General features: G+C 37.9%; 1 protein-coding gene and 1 long non-coding RNA gene across 6 annotated transcripts in view; one reads left to right on the forward strand and one right to left on the reverse strand.

The window, feature by feature from the left end:
• Window positions 1-20,865, forward strand: part of LOC125117032 (uncharacterized) — a 56,035-nt gene that overhangs the window by 23,900 nt on the left and 11,270 nt on the right. The gene's annotated exons all lie outside the window — the stretch shown is intronic.
• The window catches only part of PANK1 (pantothenate kinase 1), a 102,006-nt gene continuing 99,924 nt past the window's right edge, over window positions 18,784-20,865 (reverse strand). For all 5 annotated transcript variants that reach the window (XM_047762720.1, XM_047762721.1, XM_047762722.1 and 2 more), the window contains one exon: window positions 18,784-20,251. In XM_047762720.1, the coding sequence (XP_047618676.1) occupies window positions 20,180-20,251 (72 nt within the window). In that variant the 3' untranslated portion in view covers window positions 18,784-20,179. The remainder of the gene's footprint in view (window positions 20,252-20,865) is intronic.

A 20,865-nucleotide genomic window follows, 5' to 3' on the forward strand; every position in this document is an offset into this window, starting at 1 on the left:
ATTTAAATTGGCAAAACCAGGCAAAGAAACATGGTTTAGATCACATCATTCTTCTGCTCAGAAAAGCTTTCACTAGTTTCCTTCACCTCACACAGGGCTTTGTAGTCAGACGCTCTCACTAAATGTTCATTGATGCTGAGATGTTACGAGCTCTGACTTTCAGGATTCTTTGCTGTCCTTAATCTGGTGATTCTCGGAGTTCCCATTGTGGCTCAGTGGAAACAAATCTGACTAGCAATCATGAGGACATAGGTTCAATCCCTGGTCTTGCTCAGTGGGTTAAGAGATCCAGCATTGCTATAAGCTGTGGTGTAGGTTGCAGACACTGGCTCAGATCCCACATTGCTACAGCACCGATTTGACCCCTAGTCTTGGAACCTCCATATGCCTTGCATGCAGCCCTAAAAAAAAAAAAAAAAAACAACTGGCGATTCTCAACCCTGACTGCACATTAGAACCATGGATGGAGGGTTAAAAGTGACCTGACCCCTTTCCCAACAGTTTAATTGAAATCTCCACAGATAGGGCCAAGGAATCTGCATTCTACCAAGCCATTTTTATGCTCATTAATAGCTATATCACAGACCAGATTTAACTTACCACTTGACTGAGACTTCTAGATGATTCCTGACCTCATTAGCAAAACAAGTATCCTGTGTTATGAGAAAAACACAGCATACCAAATAGAAAATATGCTCAAAAATTTAAACAATGTTTGCTTTTATAATAAAATCATATGGCTAGAAATCAAATGCCTAGGCAAAATACTGGTCAAATTCATTGCATTGTCCTGGGCACTTAGAAGGCTCTCAAGAAATACCTTCTGGAGTTCCTGCTGTGGCATTGTCAAGTTCCTGATCTGGTGTTGCTGTGAGCTGTGGTGTAGGTTGCAGACATGGCCCGGATCTGGCATTGCTGTGACTGTGGTGTAGGCCAGCAGCTACAGCTCTGATTCGACCCCTAGCCTGGGAATTTCCATATGCTGCAAGTGTGGCCCTAAAAATACAAAAGGAAAAAAAAAGGAAAAAAAGAAAAAGAAAAGAAAAGAAACATGCTTAACAAAGGGCAAAGAGGTGGGGAGAGATAAATTAAGAATTTGAGATTGGCAGATACTCACTACTATATATAAAATAGATAAACAGCAATGTCCTATTGTATAGCACAGGGAACTATATTAAATATCTTGCAATAAGCTCTAGCAGGGAAAGGATCTGAAAAAGAGTTTTATATATATAACTGAATCACTTTGCTTTACACCTGAAACTAACACAACATTGTCAATCAACTATCTTCAATTTAAAAACAAAATAGGCTGAGGAAAGTCTACTATGTGCCAGACTCTGTGCTAACTCCCTAGAGTCTTTAAGACTCTACCAAGATACGGACTTTGGGGTTATTAAGAGCTGTGGTCAGCAGAGAAATCCTGGCACCTTGCATTTTGCCTCCACATAGTCTTTTATTCATAATCTTTCCTGATGAGGAAAATGAATTGTCTCTGAGCGGGAACATGTGCCAACAAGTCTCCAGGGACCCAGAAAACAATGTTAATGTCCTAACAAAGAGACCAGGTAAGTGCACTGCAAGGAGATGGGAGGTGAGAATCCTATGTGCATGGTGCTTACCATTCACTCTCCAAAACAGCTGTGCACATCTTCAGAGTCGTGATTTCTGAGTTAACATCCCAAACCTTCTATGTGCTCCTCCAAGGACAGAGGAAAGAGGGTAAATTATGTCCCCCAAACTTCAAAGCAGCAAAACTGTAACAAAGTTCAAATGGTCTACTTTTGCCAATAATGCACAGTGCCTGTGTAGTCCTGCCATCTGTTATACATTCTAAGTGCCACAACTGCTACATATTCTTAAGCAAATATTTAAACCGGCTGTCAAGATGGAATTTTGTCCATAGCACATTTTTAAAGCATTTAATTCCAAGTTTGATATGGAACAGAAGTATGAAGGTTGTTTTTCAAGGTTAGGAAGGCTTTTTCAAGTAGAATGGAATGCAAAGGTCAATTGTATGCATATTTTGTTTCTCCACCAAAACCAGAAAAGTTTGCCCTTCACAATCATGCCACCTGACTTTCTTTGTCAATGTGTGTTATTAATCACCACCATAATGCTGACTTAATTTAAACACAAAAATGTGGTGGGGTCATATGTTTGGAATGTTCTTTATAGTCCCTGCTTTTGGGTGATTAAAATACTAAATTTAACTTATTTTTGAAAGAATGGTCCTCATTCTGCAATCAGTTCCTTTTAGGAAAGTGAGGATTATTGAAAATAAAGTAATGGGGAAAAAGAAACAAACGAAGGAGAGAGAGAGAAATAATCACTATGTAATGTTGATCCTGGGAGCAGAATATGTGCCTTAAAGTCTTGACAAACACCCCTGATCAGTGGGCTGGGGGGTAGCTAGCCATTAGAACCACCAGCTGTGATTTCAAGAACAAAGAGTCTTGGCTCAAGTGATGTGATTGATTCAAATGCCAAAAACATTTTGGGGGTTTTTGTATACCCCCTGTTGACTCTTTGTTTAAAAGTGCCACAAGGGAGCTCTAGGTAGTCATAAATTGCATGAAATACAATTAACAAAAGCTTACTTCAAATAAAGTTTTTAATATGTTTATTAATTATTAATGATAAGATATCATAGCAATCTATGAACACATATTGCAAGTCCATGAAACAGCTATTCAGATGTAGATGTAAATATACATATATATATATACTTTTGCTGTGAAATGATGATTCATAAACCTTCAGCTTTCAAAATAATGGACTTTGTACTTTCAGAATAATAGTGTTTGCAAAGAAAAAACAAGTGAGTTTTTTTCTTTATAGTTTCACTTCATTTTCACCTCATTAAGTGGTTTAAACAAAAAAGCATGCTTCTATTTCTAGATAAATTAGATGATCCTGGGGAGAAAATATTTAGCAGTTACATAGTAACAGTGAAGACAGTTTATTTTAATGATTTTTAATTTAATATGGTACAAGTTTTTCAGAGCAATAGTATTTCTGGATATACTGGAAATTAATGGGGGTTTGTAAAGATACCTAAATACCTAAGTGAGTAAGTGATTTGCAGCCCTTTGAGAATTTTGACATTCTCAAGCCAGAAGAATTTAGAACTCTTTCAATTCAGAGGGAGCACTACTTTAGTTTAAAAAAAAAAGAAGCAGCAGCAGCTGGAGTTCTCCTTGTGGCACAGTGGAAACAAATCCGATTAGTATCCATGAGGATGTGGGTTTGATCCCTGGCCTCTCTCAGTGGGTTGGGGATCAGGTGTTACCGTAAGCTATGGTGTAGTTTGCACACATGGCTGCAGCTCTGATTCAACCCCTAGCCTGGGAACTTTCAAGTGCTATGGGTGCAGCCCTAAAAAGCAAAAGCAAAAAAAAAAAAAAAAAAAGAAGCAGTAATGACTTTTAATTTATGTTGAAATTTGAGAGAAATGGAAAGACATCTTTCAAGATAATGAGAGGTACCTGGATTCTGCCAACCCAGAGGTGGGATTGAGGATTAAAGACAGTGCCAGGCTTGGAGTTTCCGTGTGGCTCAGCAGGTTGAGAACCCAACATAGTGTCCATAACGATGTGGGTTCTATCCCTGGCCTCACCTGTAGGTTAAGGAGCTGGTGTTGCTGCAGGTTGGGGCATAGGTCACAGATGCGGCTCAGATCCCAAGTTGCTGTGGCTGGGGTGTAGGCCTCAGCTGCAGCTCCAGTTGGACGCTTAGCCCAGGAACTTCCACATGCCTTGGGTGCAACCCTAAAAAGAAAAAAAGAAAAAAGACAGTGCCAGGCTCATGAGAGGTGATTAATAAATACTTGTTGAATTTAGTAACTTCTGTCATGGAGACCTCTAGAAACATGCTTTCTGTCAAAAAACTTAGCGTTTTATCATAGATTTTTATTGTTGTTGGAGAAAATTTTATTGTTGCTATTGGAGAAAATTCTGAGGATCCCTGAAATGATCGAAAGTTATGATTGCTGTTTTCCTACAGCCTCAAATAATTATAATTATACTGCAGCATTGCCCCTGCCAGTTAGTATAAAGGTCTTCAGGGGAGAAATAGAATCTTTAAGTTTTTGTGCAGATTGTCCTTAAAGTTTCCAGTGTGTTTGCAGAGCATTTCAAAAATCCAAAGTGTTTATTTAGTAATCAGAGACCACAGCGGTAGTAAGTGCAGGCTGACCTTACGAAGGTGTCTTTTATCAGTTCCACACTTGGAGAGAGGATTGAGGTTCACCCGAGATGAACCTCAGAACACTGCCCTGCAGACTAAACTCAAAAGGCCAAAGGAGGTATTAGAAAAATGTGGGGGTGGAACAGAAACTGCAAACCAGATTGCAAAACCGTGCTGTTTGTGTCTGTTGTCTTGAAGGGTACGAGTCATTCTGTAGCGGCCGTGGTTGACTGACCACTGTGTAGTATCATTATTTTGAACAAAGAGATAGCATTTGGGTTTATTGAATCAGTGGTTGATCATCAATCCATGCTGTTTGCCTGCAATTAGGGTGTGGCCTGCTAGAGAATCAGGAAGGCTTAAATGTGAGTATGATTGTTATTGTTAGTAGTAACATAACCTTGGAGACAGTGATTCTCAAATTTCAAGTTTTTAAGGATCTTTTTTTGAAGATTTTTAAAATGCATTCTGGAACCCCAACCCCAGCGATTCAGATTCAGAAGGCCTGGGGAAAAGCCCCCAAATAGGCATTTTAAGCATACTCTCTAGGTTATTCTGTTATTCTGAGGCATGTTAGCCTACACCACACTTTAAGAGCATCTCCTAAAAAAGATGCTCTTCTGAGCATCTCCTATAAAATCCATCTGACATCTGAGATGCTATACTTATTTAAGCAATTGTGCTGCCCTAAGTTATTGAGAATATAGGATTCCATTTGAAAAAGAAAACTGAACTACACCATTTCTAGGGACAAAAAAAAAAAAAATTGAACAGGAATAAAAATAATAAAGAATTCCTCTTCTAGGAGTTCCTCTCATGGCTCCGTGGAAACAAATCTGACTAGTAGCCATGAGGATGCAGATTCGATCCCTGACCGTGCTCAGTGGGTTAAGGATCTGGTGTTGCCACGACCTGTGGTATAGGTCAGACGACGCAGCTTGGATCCCGAGTTGCTGTGGCTCTGGGGTAGGCCAGTGGCTATAGCTCCGATTAGACCCCTAGCCTAGGAACCTCCATATGCTGTGGATAAGGCCCTAAAAAGACAAAAAAAAAAAAAATTAAAAATTAAAAATCCTCTTCTAACCGTCTTTAAGGATAGCAATGGATTTAGATGACAAGGTCTTCCTGATGTAAATCATAATCAAGACAAAATGATAGGTCATTTAAATATTAATTAACTATTGAAAAGAGGTTTATTTGCTGGAACCCTAAAAACTGCATCACTACGAAAAATTTTAAATCTAATGAGAAATACTAAAACCCGAATACCATAAATTTCTATATACCTCTTTCAAATTTAATAATTGAAAGGTTAGTTTAAAAATCACATCAAGATGAACTGTCTCATAAGAAATATAAATCTTCAAAAGTAACACCAGAGCTAAGAAATGTAAGTTACTCTCTAAAATGGAAATTTACTTCAAATCATAATAGAGAAAATTGATATAGGAATCACTAATTGTTCCATTTTGTAAAAATAATTTTGGCATGGTTCTACACAAATATTTTGTAGACTCAAGTGTTCCTTCTTGGACACATTATCTGAACCGTATGGGAGTTTAATCAATAAGCTCTTTGCTGTTAGTTTTATAAGCACTCTAGTATGTTTGTGTAGAGCATGGTAGAAGTTCAATGACAGAAAAACAGCAAAGGCCAAAGAGGGGAATGTTAACATTATTTGAATAACAAATAAGGAAGGCCCTAGAGCTAGGACCTCAGACCAGCCAAGGTGAAAGTTAAACCTGGGCATGAAGAAATTTCAGTGAGATAAATGGTAGGGGTGATAGTTACACAATCAGACATTGCAGCTATATACAATCCTTCTGGAAAATGGAAGCAAATATTTGGATCATTTGGACTCAGAAAAGCCTCGATTTTTTTTTTTTTTCCCCAAGAAGCCCATTTCAAGACTCTTTATTTTTTATTTTATTTTATTTTTTGTCTTTTTGCCTTTTCTGGGGCCACTTCTGCGGCACATGGAGCTTCCCAGGCTAGGGGTCCCATCAGAGCTATAGCTGCCAGCCTGCGCCACAGCCACAGCAACGCAGGATCCTTAACCCACTGAGCAAGGCCAGGGATCGATCCCGCAACCTCATGGTTCCTAGTCAGATTCATTAACCACTGAGCCACAACGGGAACTCCCCATTTCAAGATTCTTGATGATTGGTATGTGATCCTGGGCATGTTCCTTTACCTCTTCAAGCCTCGGTCAAATGGAGACAGGAATCCCCACCCTGTTCATTTTCTGGGTACATTAAAGGAGATTATGTACATGGAGTGCCAAGCACATGAAAGGCTTATTCTCTCAGAGCTGTCAGTGTTGTGAAGTCCTTTCCGGGTAAACACCTTTTATTCTCTTGTGATAACTTTGGAAATGGTAGGCTTAATGCCTGATTCTTAGAAGCACAGAAACTCAGGTTTAGAAGGATTTTAAAGGTTGTCTCTGTCCCAAGTCCTCTCTTTATCCAGTGCCAAGTCAGAATCTGTGAGAGTTCAAGAGAGTTCAAAGCAGGCTAACATAATTTGGCTCCTTCCTAAATGATATTTCCTAAACGGTTGTTCAACATTTATTTAGGAATTTAAAAATTAGAATAAAAGCAAAAAGTATAATTTCTGCTTCCTAGATTTGGTAACTTTGCTTTGGGCAAAGCTTTTAGCATAGTTTTACAACATATTAGTTGAATGATCAAAATTAACTTTCGCCGAGTTGAAATGTTAGATTCTGTCATTGCTTCCAAATTCTCTTTTGTAGCACTGAATCAATGAGAAAAGCTGACATTAAACATAAGCAGGAGTTCCTATCCTGGCTCAGCAGTTAACAATCCCAACTAGGATCCATGAAGAAGTGCGTTCGATCCCTGGCCTCGCTCAGTGGGTTAAGGATCAGGTGTTGCCGTGAGCTGTGGTGTAGGTCGTAGACCCGGCTCAGATCCTGCATTGCTGTGGCTGTGGTGTAGGCCAGCCACTGGAGCTCTGATTAGACCCCTAGCTTGGGAACTTCCATAAGCTGCTGGTGTTAACCCTAAAAAGATAAAAGGAAAAAAAAGCAGTAATTAAACAATGGGTTAGCCTTTTATAATAAGTTAATAAATCTCCATCTCCTAAAGTGTGCAGGCCAGTGTATTTGGGATTGCTTAGCGTCCAAAAACTAGACACAGTTTGGTGTTTTCTTTTTAAAGCAAATCTGAACATCACATGCCCCTTTCATAAGGTCAATTTCTTCTATCGAAGGGTGGTGATATCCTGATAATATCTGTCTTGATGGCCACTATGCCAGATTATGCCACAGAGAAAATGGTCCTTAAGGTTCTCTGAGACCAAAATTTGTGATGGAGGAGGATCCCTACAGCCTGAGTTTGCTGAGGCTGCTGTCCTGCTTAATTAATGACCACAGCTGTGACTGCCAAGGACAGCTGAGGTCAGGCATGGACTGTAGAAACACAGGCTAAAGGATGGGAAGAATTATGCAATTAACTACATGTTCAGGGCACAGTCAACAAAACTCAATTGTTCTCGTCAACCAAGCCATTTTCTCTGTGGTTGCTGAGAGTTGTGTGGGTAGAATCTACAGATAATTGCCTCCCTTCTCCATTTCATTTTGCCTGTCTCAACATTGCATAAATAACGACTTGATAAATTCAATGTTGATGTTGGCGTATGAACAGACAGACAAGAGTGAGTGCTTGTTTCAAAATTTGTAAATCCAATATAAATAGTAATCAAACCCCAAAAGAGAATGCTTAAAAATATTCCTGTTTAACATTCACCATCCCTTTTAACTTGCCTAATTTCAACCCACACATTTGTGGGGCTTAATGCAGAAACACTCTTGGCCTATATTTAAAATTATGTGACATTTGGCAAATTGTTCAAGTATTGAATTTAAAAATATACTCTGTGTAAATTATAGTTCTAATATAAACGCCAGATCCATTACTTGCAGGATTAACTTGGGGTTCATCTCTTCTCCAATACACCATGTATGCACACATGTGCACACACACAAGCATGTACACCCAGCATAAATGCTAGAAAACATAGCCTGAGAACATACATGAAAAAATATTTAATATGTCAAGGTAAATAAACTTGAATAGCTAATGGAAAACAGTTATTTTAAAATCTAAGTTTTCGGAAGTTTCCTTTGGGGCTCAGCAGTTAACGAACCTGACTAGCATCCATGAGAATGCAGGTTTGATCCCTGGCTTCACTCAGTGGGCTAAGGATCTGGCATGGCCATGAGCTGTGGTGGTAGGTCGCAGACCAGGCTGGAACTCCGAGTTGCATCGGTCGTGGCGTAGGCCAGTGGCTGTAGCTCAGATGCAACCCCTAGCCTGGGAATTTCCATATGCTGCGGGTGCGGCCTTAAAAAAAAGCAAATCAATCAATCAATCAATCAAATTTTAAGTTTTCTTTAAAATTACAATTTAAGGATTTCCTTTTTTTTTTTTTTTTGTCTTTTTGCTATTTCTTGGGCCGCTCCTGCGGCATATGGAGGTTCCCAGGCTAGGGGTCCAGTCGGAGCTGTAGCCACCGGCCTACACCAGAGCCACAGCAATGCGGGATCCGAGCCGCGTCTGCAACCTACACCACAGCTCACGGCAACGCCGGATCGTTAACCCACTGAGCAAGGGCAGGGACCGAACCCGCAACCTCATGGTTCCTAGTCGGATTCGTTAACCACTGCGCCACGACGGGAACTCCCCCAATTTAAGGATTTCTTAAAGATACACAAGAAGATGTAGACCACCTGTTTCACTTATGGAACATGCTAAAATAGACATAATTTATTAGCCATGTCCTGGCAGTCAAATGGCATGAATTCTTTGGAGGCTGACCTCGGTTAAAATAGCAAAGCAAATTTTATGAACAGAGTAAAGGAGAAGAAGAGAAGAGAGAAGACAATGGCTAATACAGGAAAGGTCCAATTCTTTCATAGTTGCTTTAAAACCTAAGGGAAAGTTTTAAACAAAGAAAACTGAGGCAACCGGGGCTGAGGCTGCTGGCATTTATATCTGCTGGCACTTCTTACTAATGTAACCACATCAACTCTGTGATGCACAAATTTGACTAAACACTTGGTTGTTGTGTTCAGTTATTAGATGAATGTGATGATTGAAGGAATATATGGGGAAAGGAGGTGGAAAAGCAAAAACAATGAGTAGGATATTTTACAAAATTTAAAATAACATCGGTTAGGTTAAAATAAAGAACATCCAATTAACATACACGACTTCACTTTGTGTTATATTTAAACGATTTTTCAACAATTTAACAACAAAAACAATTTAACTTGTTTTTGAAAAAATATCTTTTTTGAAATATAGTTCATATACCATTTAATTAGTTCATTGAAAGTGTATAATTCATTGATTTCTAGTTGTGCTGTACACCTCAATTTTAGGACATTTTTATCACCAAAAAAGAAACCTCATAACTATTAGCAGTAACTCCTCACTTCTCCCAAATCCCCAGCCCTAGGAAACTACTAATCGACTTTCTCTCTCTATAGACTTGACTGTTCTTGACATTTTATATAAATGGACTCATATAAAATCAGATAATATGTGGTCTTTTGAGACTGGCCTTTTTCATTGAGCATAGTATTTTCAAGGTTCATCCATGCCATAGTAGGTATCAGCACTTCATACATTTTTATGGTCAAATGATGTCTATAGCTATAAATTTCCCCCTAAACACTGTAAAACAAGCATGAAATTTTGGTGTGTTGTGTTGTCGTTTTTATTCATCTCAATGAATTTTCTGATCTTCTTTGTGATTCTTCTTTGACCCATTGATTATTTAGAAGTGCATTGTTTACTTTTCACATATTTGTGAATTTCCCAAAATAATGGATATCCTCAGATTTGCTAATATATCCTTGCCTAAATTTTTTTGAGGTGATTTTTAGAAAACTTTATAAGAGACATTGAGACGATAACTCGTTTTAAGGATCCATCCCTGCTATTCAACAACAGCCAACATTAGGTTGATTTTCCTTTTTTATAATACTAATATAACAGAAATCTAGTTTATTACTTTGAGGAATGTATATCCTATTACTAATATTAATTCTAATACATTTGTAAGGAGAATATTTTAGCTATTTTGTGGTTTCCAAAAACTGCTAGACATTGTAGAAATGAAGTATGTTTATCTATGAGCAACTGATGTCTTAATTACAATTCATCCTTATTTTACTTATTAGATATTACACTGAGGTAATTCACCTGGAAGAAAGTAACACGGCATTTCTTAACTTTTAAAATCTAAATTTTCATCTAATATCTGATAACAACTTACTCTTAACCTAAAGTTGCTTTTGGCTTTATCTGTCTTGGTTTCCTCAACTATAAAGATAACACTACCTATTTGTCTAGTTAACAAGGATACTGTGAGGACAAAGTAGCTAATAAATGAGACATTTTGACAATTAGATATACTTAACCTACAGACCTTGCATAAAAATAATATAATTGCTCACATGTGAAAAAACCTGTTAACATTTACAAAAGGCCAAAAAAGAGAGACAAAGTACCAATCCCATCTGTAACTCTTGGGGGCCGAGGCAGGGGTGGTCTGAGTGGCTGCTTCCTCTGGGAGGGCCCATGGGTGACTTTTACAGAAGCACCTAAGCCAAACAGTTCTCAGCTTTTTTTTCCATTATCAATCTTCACAATTACATGAGGGAAGAACTCATTCTACAGATGGCCTTCAGAGGTTAAGGGACTCACCCAAAGTTATATAACAAGCTTGAAAGACAGTCAGGCCTCAGTGAAAGCAGGCTCATGACAGAGCTCTTGCTAACTCGCTCAGCTGCACTGCCTTTCCAAAGACAGCAAGATAGGTTCTCTTTTGATTGGACAAATTCATTATAATTACCAGTATTAGAAATAAAACCTCAGGATTAAGAAGATCTTAAAGGCTTTCTATGCACATAAAAATGAAATATTTTTTCACCTATAATATTGGTAAAGACAAAAGGATTGTTAATATCTAGCGTGGGGAGTACATAAAAAAAATAGGCACTATTAAAACATACTTATAGGACGTATACCCATATATTTTAGAGGATAACTGCCAAGATATATAAAAATAGAGAGTTTTGCCTTGGTCAACATTTGGCACAGTTATGAACAGTGTATAGTATTGAAAATAAAGGAATTAAGTCAAAATCTCTTCATGACAATAGCCAACACTTACATGGTACTTGGGTTGTGTTTTCAACATTTCACATGTATCAACTGGTTTAATTCCCCTAACAATCTTTGTTTGCATTTAACAGATGAGAAAAATGAATCATAGAGAAATTAAATATCTTGCCTAAGCTCATGTAGTAGGTGACTCCAGAGCCCTTTAACTCCCTTATCTTACTGCTTCTTGTTCTGAATGTTTAGATTCCTTCCTACTCTCCAAGAATACTGTAATCATGCTTGTACCCTCCAGAGAACAGATGAGAAGTGCCTTCTCTGGGCAATATGACCATATCCAGAGAAAAGATCCAGAGATACTGATAGCAGGGATTCTCCAAAGAAATGGCTGAGCTGGGCCAGTTTTCAGTGATGCTCAATCCACAAGTTTCACTTCTTACATAAGGTTTCAGTCAACTTTTTGTTGCTCCCTCCTTATGTCTGAGCACACTTGAGGACCACAAGACATTTAGGGAAAGTCTCTAAAATAAAAGACAGAGACCCAAACTGACATAAAAAGCAACTTGGAAGAGAGATTATTCAGAGATATGAAACATAAAAAATAATATTCTTTTGAGAAGTGAAAGATAGGCTACAAAAATTTAGTACAAAAGGGCTCTTGGGTATTCAAGCATAATAACAGAAATTAACTCAATAAAAGAGCTAGAAGATAAAGTTGAAATGGAGCAAAAAGATTAAGGATGGAAAATAGAAGAAAAAGAATATGAAAATTAGAGAACCAGTACAGGAAGTCCGGTATTCAAACAGTAGTACTTTTTAATAGAATGAAGAGGAGATGGAATTATCAATGAAATAACATAAGAAAATTACTCAGATATGAAAGATGTGAATTTCTAGTTTGAAGGAATCTGTCATGTGATGAGCATAGTCAAAGAAAAATATATTCACACTAAGGCTATCACTGTGACTCTTCAGAATACTGGAAACAGAGAAGTTTCTTTCAAGACTTTAAATGTTTCAACCCCTTCTCTTATTATTTGTATGTTTTCTGAAGTTTCTTAGAAACTTGTTTCCTGATAGGTAAAATCTCCACAAGCCCTGACCTCTTTCAAAATTTTCTCTTTGATTTTGATTTTCTGCAGTTTGAATATGACATGCCTAGGTATAGATTTTTGGTATTAATCCTGCTTGGATTTTCATGCTTCCTGAATCTGTGGTTTGGTATCTGTCATTAACTTTGGAAAATTCTCAGCCATTATTTCTTTAAATATTTTTTCTGCTCTGTTCTCTCTTCTCCTGGAGTTCTAACTATGCATATGTTATACTTTTTGAAATTGTCTTACAGCTCCTGGGTATTCTGTTCTGTCTTTATCATTCTTTTTTTCTCTTTGAGTATCAGTTAAAGAAACTTTTATTGACCTATCTTCAAGCTCACCGATTCTTTCCTCAGCCACATCTGGTCTACTGATAAGTCTATCAAAGGCATTCTTCACTTCTTTTACAGTATTTTTAATTTTTAGTATTTCTTTTTGATTCCTTATTAGAGTTTTCATATCTCTGTTTACATTACCATGTTCTTGCATGTTGTCTATTTTTTCTATTAGAGTCCTTAATTAAATTCCCTGACTTATAATTCCTATGTCATACTGGAGTCCAGCTCTAGTGCTTGCTTTGTTTTCTCAGGATTTTAATTTTTCTTGGCTTTTAGCATGTCTTCTAATTTTGTATTGAATTGTATTTGGTAATAGAAACAGGTTAAAAGGCCTTTAGTATGAATTTTATGTTAACCTGGCTAGGAGTGGGCTGTGTTAATGATTGCTGCAGCTGGTGCAAGAAGGTGCAAGAAGCCACAAATTCCTTTAGAGTCTTTGCTTTTGACTCTTCTGTTGACTTTAGGTTTCCCAATAACTTCTAATTAACTAGAGTCTTCATTCCATTGTTATTATTCTGAACTCCTTGCTTTGGTGGTAAAATGTGAGGAGGGAAAGCATTCCATAGTCTTATGACTAAATTTCAGGCTTTCAGTGAGCCTGTGTTCCAGGACTATGATTTTCACAAGTATTTCCTAGCATTTCCATCCCCCATTTCCCTTCCCACTGCAACCCATTCCCCTGCCCTGCCTTAGAAGAAATAAGACAAGAGGAGACTGAAGTTGGGTAATTGCCCTTCCTCATGAGATGAGATAAATCTCTAAGTCTTTTCTCCTGGAAAGAAGGCTTTTCTCATGAAAAGCACTCTGCATGAATTTCAAAATGGTTACTTTACCTTTCCTTCTGCCAGAGATACAAGGAATTTTTCTTGGCTCTTTACCATGAGGATCTGGTGGGGCTCCAGGAGGTACAACCCATGGAAATATGGAGAAACCCTAAAGCTATAGCCTCTCCCTCCCCCTGAAATTTTTCACTCTAATGTTAGTCCTCACTCAGCCTCCACCAAGTCGTCAAAATTACCATTTATGTGTTCCTACCGGTTTGTGAATGATATGTAAATATGATTTCAGCTTTAAGTTTCTGTATTTGCCTGTCTCTTCAGATTTCAAAGTGATTTGTCCTACAGCCTCAACTCACTGATGGGTCCAGGAAAAGTCACTGGTTTTCAGTTATCTTTTTTCTTGTAAGGGTGGGAGCAATGAATTCCAGGGTTTTTGCATGTTGGAGCGGAAACTGAAGGTTGAAAATTTCCCAGAGGAGGGAGATGGGGTTGGGGTTGGTCACATACAAAAATCAGGACACAAAATGGCATCAGGTCTTCTCACAACCATAGTGGAAGCTTGGCTGTAATAGGGCTATGCCTTCAACACTTTGAAGAAAAATAATATCCAACCTAAAATTCTATACCTTGCCAATCTATCAGTTGGGTAAAAGGATGGAATAAAAATATTTTTAGAAATTTTTACACATGCAAGTACTCCAAAAGATTTCCCCTCATCACCCTACCCTTTCCTGGGAAGCTATGCTCAAAACAGTGAAATAAAACAAGAAAGAAAGGCATATGGAGGTTCCTAGGCTAGGGGTCTAATTGGAGCTACAGCTGCTGGCATACACCACAGCTCACGGCAATGCCAGATTCTTAACCCACTGAGCGAGGCCAGGGTTTGAGCCTGCAACCTCATGGTTCCTAGTTGGATTTGTTTCCACTGTGCCACAATGGGAACTCCAAAAAAATACTTAAAATTTTGAAAAAGGAATTCTCACTGGGACCTAGTTGAGAATTGTCTGGTGACATTAACTGAAATCACCTCAATTAATACTAGTTTGGAATGTTTAGTGTTTACCTGATAGAATGAGTAAAAAAAAGAGACAGCGTCTTAGTGCAAATTTGCATTTATATTTGTATCACAAGTGATGAATACTTGAAAACTAGCCTTTTAAAAAAAGGCCCTACATAAATAGTTACACTGTGGCATCACCAGTATACACCTTTTGGAGAATGAAACAAATTGAGCCCCTTGTGGGTGTAGGTGCTATGATCTGATAAAAAAAAAATCCAGTGCTAATATCATATATAGATTCAAAAGTGCTGTGTATCAAATTTGGTGTGGTCTGGAAACTACTAAGTGTCATGCCTCATGACAGAAGGCATTGACAATGAAGAGTCAAATAATAGTGAGTAGGAAAAAAGGTGCATTACTAAATTAAGATATTATTTCACATAATATATGATTTAATTTAATTTTTATTTTTTGTCTTTTTTGGGCCACACCCGCATCATATGGAGGTTCCCAGGCTAAGGGTCAAATCAGAGCTGCAGCTACTGCGCTGTGCCACAGCCACAGCAATGCCACATCCGAGCTGTGTCTGCAACCTATACTACAGCTCATGGCAACTCTGGATCCTTAACCCACTGAGTGAGGCCAGGGATTGAACCTGCATCCTCATGGATACTAGGCAGATTCATTTCCCCTGAGCCATGACAGGAGCTCCACACATAATGTATGATTTTAAATACATATGTGAACTAAATTTTCTAAGTTTTAAAAAATGGATCAGCTATCAGAGTTCCTCCCCAAAGCATCTTTCATTTTCATTGAGATGGGTATGAATGAAAGCAAGATGAATTTTACTGTCATTCTCAGAAGCTGAGGCCATAACTCATTCATACTAGTATTTCAAGCCCATCTAAGGAAGTCCTTTTCTTTCCTATCACATCACCCTTTTTCTTTCTTTTGCAGTATGTATTACTATCTCATTATTTTCTTGTTTATTTATTGCTCTATGAGCTTACAGTCAGTTTCCCTCACCGGAAAGTAACCCCAATAAAAGCAGAGATCTTGCTGTCTAATTCACAAAAGAATGTATCCTAAATTTACCCAATGCCTCCCATATCAGAGACATTTAGTCAAAATTAAAATAGATGGAGAGTGAATGAATGAGTACCTGGTAGCCCCAAGAAAAAAACCTTCTTCAGCAAATTTGGAGGATCACCAAATCTGATCAGTGGGAGGGAAAGTGCCTTTTCTCTAAACAATTACCAGTAAAGGAGTTTATGGTGATCTCTGGTGTTGAAACTTCTCTACTCACTAAACAAAATCATAGTTGAGTTGTAGCTCTAAGTAGCCTTTGTCCTATGGGAAAATTCTCTAGAGTTTATACAACCATCTCAGTTACAGAGAAATGTGGTCCACTAAGCAGGTACTGCATGAGGTTTGGCACAGTAGAGAAAATAAACATGATAATGGAATGGTGTTATGTATTCAAAAGCACAATAACCAGTTGACTCACTTCAATAGGATATTTTGCTCTGTTATCACGGTGAAGCCAGATTAATTCTGGTTTCACGTTACTTGAAATTCTTTGATGGTTCCACATGGACTACAGAAAAGACCAGCATTTTTAGCATGGAATAGGAGTCCTTCCATAATCTGGCTGTTTTTGTCTCTCCTGGTATCTGGTTTCTCACTCACTAACCACAATCCAGCTGAAACAAACAGCATCCAGTTTATTGAATAAGCCAGGCTGTTTCTTCCTCCAACGCTTTTCTCACCCTGCTCTCTCTGCTTGGGCAGGCCTCCCCTTCCGGTCCACCCCCCTGCTGTCCTCTACTTGTTGGTTAAGATTTTATGAAAACTTTTCTTACACCCTCTTCCAGGAGAGGGGACCTGTGCCTCCTACTTCGGCTTTCTACCTTCACTTAAGGACTTTTATAGGACCTAGCCCAGGGCTTCTAAAACTTCATTTCCCATTACTCTTTCCTTTGTTACTCCAGGCACACTGGCCTCCTTATGGTTCTTCAAAACCTCCATTCTCATTTTCCGGAAACAAAATAATTTCCCCCAGGTGTTTCCACAGTTTGTGTGTTCCCAACATCATTCAACTCTGCTCCCATGTCACCTCTTAGAAGATGTTGTTTTTGGAGTTCCCGTCATGGTGCATCAGAAATGAATCTGACTAGGAACCATGAGGTTGCGGGTTTGATCTCTGGCCTCGCTCAGTGGGTTAAGGATCTGGCATTGCCATGAGCTGTGGTGTAGTTGGCAGACACTGCTTGGATCTGGCATTGCTATGGCTGTGGTGTAGGCCGGCAACAGCTCTGATTAGACCCCTAGCCTGGGAGCCTTCATATTCCATGAGTGCGGCCCTAATAAAGGACAAAAAGACAAAATAAAAAAAAAATAGTCATTTCTTAAAAAAAAAAAAAATGCTGTCTTTGAGCACTCTAACCAAAGAAGTTTCTCTGCTTTTCATTTTCTCAGTAGAACTACCTCCCTCTCTCATCCCTCTTACTTTTCTTTTTAGTACTGATCATATCATATAGTTAGTAATGTATCAGTCTTCCCTTCTAGAATGCAAGCTCTGAGAGGATGGGTCTTTGTTTTGTTCACTGCTGTAAATATTTGTAAATGAATGAATTGAATGAATGATACCTGTGACAATTAATTATATGTGTTGGTTTAAGATTCTTGTCTTCCCCTTACTAGACAGCAGGGGTTGTATTCTGGTTCCTCCCAGTCTCCTCAGTGCTCTTCCTGGCACAAAGTAACTTCTTAAAATTCCTTGTATGGCCGAATGATGTCAAGTATAAATTACTTGTAACAATGGTTCCCAACAAAAGGACTCTGGAGCCACATAAATATGGATGAAGAATACATAAGCTGAAGAATACAAGTAAATATTTCCACAGTCCCTTTATCCAAAACTCTTGGGACCAGATGCATTTCAAAATTCAGAAATGTTCCCTACTGAATACCCCTAATAGCATCTGGGGCAGTACCCTGTAATCAAACACATTAATAGCTTTGCAACAAAATATCTGAGGAGTCCTCCAAAGTGTGGTAAGTAATGCTCAAATCAGCTTTTTCTGTCAAGTGAAATATCAAGATGAATTTTAAGTTTGGAATTGTGGATGTGGGGCTGTGGACATGTACTAGCATATGGAGATCTGTGATATTTTCATGCTAGAATGGGTTCCCCATAGTCCAGAAAGTTAAAAATCACTGATGCAATGCATTAGTTTAGAAAACATCTAATTTTTTTTTCCAGTACAGCTAGCCTCAGCAAAGCAGTTACTGTGTCAGCCATTGTGCTAAGCTCTTTAAATATATAGGTAAAAACTACTATTTGTCCCACTTTCTGATGGAGAAAACTAGGGTTTGGAGAGAGGGTTAGCAACTTGCCTACACAGCTAGTCAGTGGCTAAACTGAATCCAAACTGAAGTTGTCTTATAACCAAAAACCATGCTCTGGACCATCTGGCCACCTTGACTTCATGTAGTTCAGGATAAAAATTCTTGTCTTGCCAAGTTTCTTCATAGTGCTGAGCCCAAGAAAAGTTTCTGTAATCCAAGGTAAAACTCCCATTATTGTTAAAAAAAAAAAGTTGGCTATATGTAGCCAACATTTAACTGATATTAGTATAATGGAATAATTTATTTCCTCAACCTAACCCATGTTTAAAACATTTGTAATGAGAGATCAAGTGATTCCAGATAAGTAAAAAATTATTTAGTCATATGATCTTCTGATTTCTTTGCCAAACCATGATCCAAGGGGTGCTGTTCCCTGACAGATGAGAGTAAGATGGATGACGGTAGAATAGAAAAATCTAAAAAAGGCACTAACACAACTAATATGTAGCTTTTCATACTTATCTTTTTCAAGAACATCTTTGTTGCTTAAAGTTTTAAAAGCCAAATGGAAGTTGACCAGATGTATTTGTGTGACCATATTTTGGAACTCTTTTGGAATTATCAAGTATAGTAGTAATCTATTGGGAATAAGGAGCTAGTTGTATAAAAGCAATAAAGCTTATTGAAAGAAAATCCCCCCATAGGGCTATAGCTTCAACTGAAGATACAGTATTTTGAACCGGCTTAGCTGAAAGCCTCAAATTATGAAACATAGAACAGCAAAAATACAACATACATTCATTTTATGATACAAAAGCAGATAATATGGACATAAAGGTTAAGTAATGAAAATAACATATACACTAAAAAAAAAAAAAATCACAACAGAAACAGGCTTTATTTCAACCAGACAAGTGAATATTTCAATTAACATCAACTTCTTCAAGACTTGAAGACATGGAAATTAGAGATGGTGCCCAGAAGGCAGAGAAGGAAAGTTTCATCATGGAGCAACTGTTCTGCCCTTCAAAAAATCAACTGAAAGGATTTCTTAGTTTTAAATCATTAGATCTCATGTGTTTCAATATTTATACAAGACTCTCATTAGAAAGTTACCCATCGGTCCCAATGATTTCATTTAAACAGAAAAAAAAAATACATCAGTATCATATTCTTTTCAAATTTTAGAAAGTGGGATTGAAATATAATTTTCAGCTTAAAATATTTCAACTAAAAAAAACTTTATTATTATTTAAGATGCCTTGTTACAAAGCTCCTAGGTAATACATGTACAAAACACAGATATGACTACATGGACACCTCAAGCCATGACTTCTCCTAAACCTCCCAGTGTGTACAGTTACTCTGCTAGGAGACTTGCCCCTGTAAATCCCAACATCTGTACAAGGATTTGCTGCCATTCATATGCTGTGCATGGATGAGGACAGTCCATCAGAGAACGTCTCAATTTAATATGACCTAACATAAAGTAAATCCAATGCAACATTGTAGATTCATAAGGGAAAGTCAAAATTGCATATAATTTTCAACTTTTTCAGGACTCACTAAATTTGTGAACACTCAGGGTTTTCTCTTCAAGGGCACTTTTGAGAGCTTTAGATCTCGTGCTTAACTTTGTACTGAATTGGTCAGCACCTTGATTAATATAAACAATTACATGAATGAACAGTATTGAGAGGGGTGGGGAGTCATCCAAGGACAGAAACAAGGGGAAGGATTCTCTTTTTTCATAAGACATTCAAACAGAAAAAAACAAGACCAAAAAAGGTAAACAAACAAACAAAATAGTGTTCACAGTAAAACATGCCAGATTTGTAGTTTCATTTGAAACCAACAGCAAATCATGAAACGTCATGAAAAATAAGTAAAGGTAAAATCTCCTAGAGTAATTACTAAATGAAGTTAAAATTACCACACTGATCAGTAAACCCCAGAAGAAGAATAAACAGCACTTACATTTCAGGTCCTTCCTAAACATCGTACAATTTCTTAAAGTTAATGCATCAAATTGGTATGTTTGGCCTCGCTGCACAAATGATTTTTTTTTTAAAAATACAGTATACAGAAAAAAACTCTTGTATTCCCCATTTTGAATCATAAGCTCAAAATCCAAGAGTAAAAGATCGGCTAGAAGGATTTTAAATTATTTACAAATCCAGCAGGTTCATCTGCCATAATGGCTTGGCTTCCGTCCTGTAGTGGCTTTCACCCTTTCCAGAGCTCAGTTCCCTGTTCTCCCAGAAGGCTGTTCCATCTATGGCTCATCTCTATGGTCATCAGTCATTTTGAACAGTTCCAACAGTGCCCCAACAGCTCCGAAATAACCCTACAACAACAACGGGAAAACTTCTGTACAATTATCTCTGATCCTTAGCCAACTACCTGTTGTTGTTTTTTTTTTTAATAATTCCAGGAGTGCTACCCCCAAGGCTGTAGATATGAGAAATTAAAACTTGAACTCTGCCATGAAACATGATACAATAACAACAATAATAAAAATAAATGTATTTGGGAGTTCCTGTCGTGGCACAGTGGTTAATGAATCTGACTAGGAACCATGAGGTTGCAGGTTCGATCCCTGGCCTTGCTTAGGATTAAGGATTAAGGATAATCCTTAAGGATCCGTTAAGGATCCGGCGTTGCCGTGAGCTGTGGTGTAGGTTGTAGACGTGGCTTGGATCCCATGTTGCTGTGGCTCTGGTGTAGGCTGGCGGCTACAGGTCTGACTACTAGACCCCTAGCCTGGGAACCTCCATATGCCTCGGGAACGGCCCAAAAAAATGGCAAAAAAAAAAGAAAAAAAAAGAAATGTATTGGATCTCTACTTATCTATATACATTAAATAAGTTAACTGATGTAAAGTGCTTAGAAAAATGTCTAGCACTATAGTGTGTGCTCTATCAGTGTTGGGATTTTTAGGATTATAATTATTTCATTTTA

This window comes from Phacochoerus africanus, chromosome 15, assembly GCF_016906955.1.
Source record: "Phacochoerus africanus isolate WHEZ1 chromosome 15, ROS_Pafr_v1, whole genome shotgun sequence".
Lineage (NCBI taxonomy): Eukaryota > Metazoa > Chordata > Mammalia > Artiodactyla > Suidae > Phacochoerus > Phacochoerus africanus.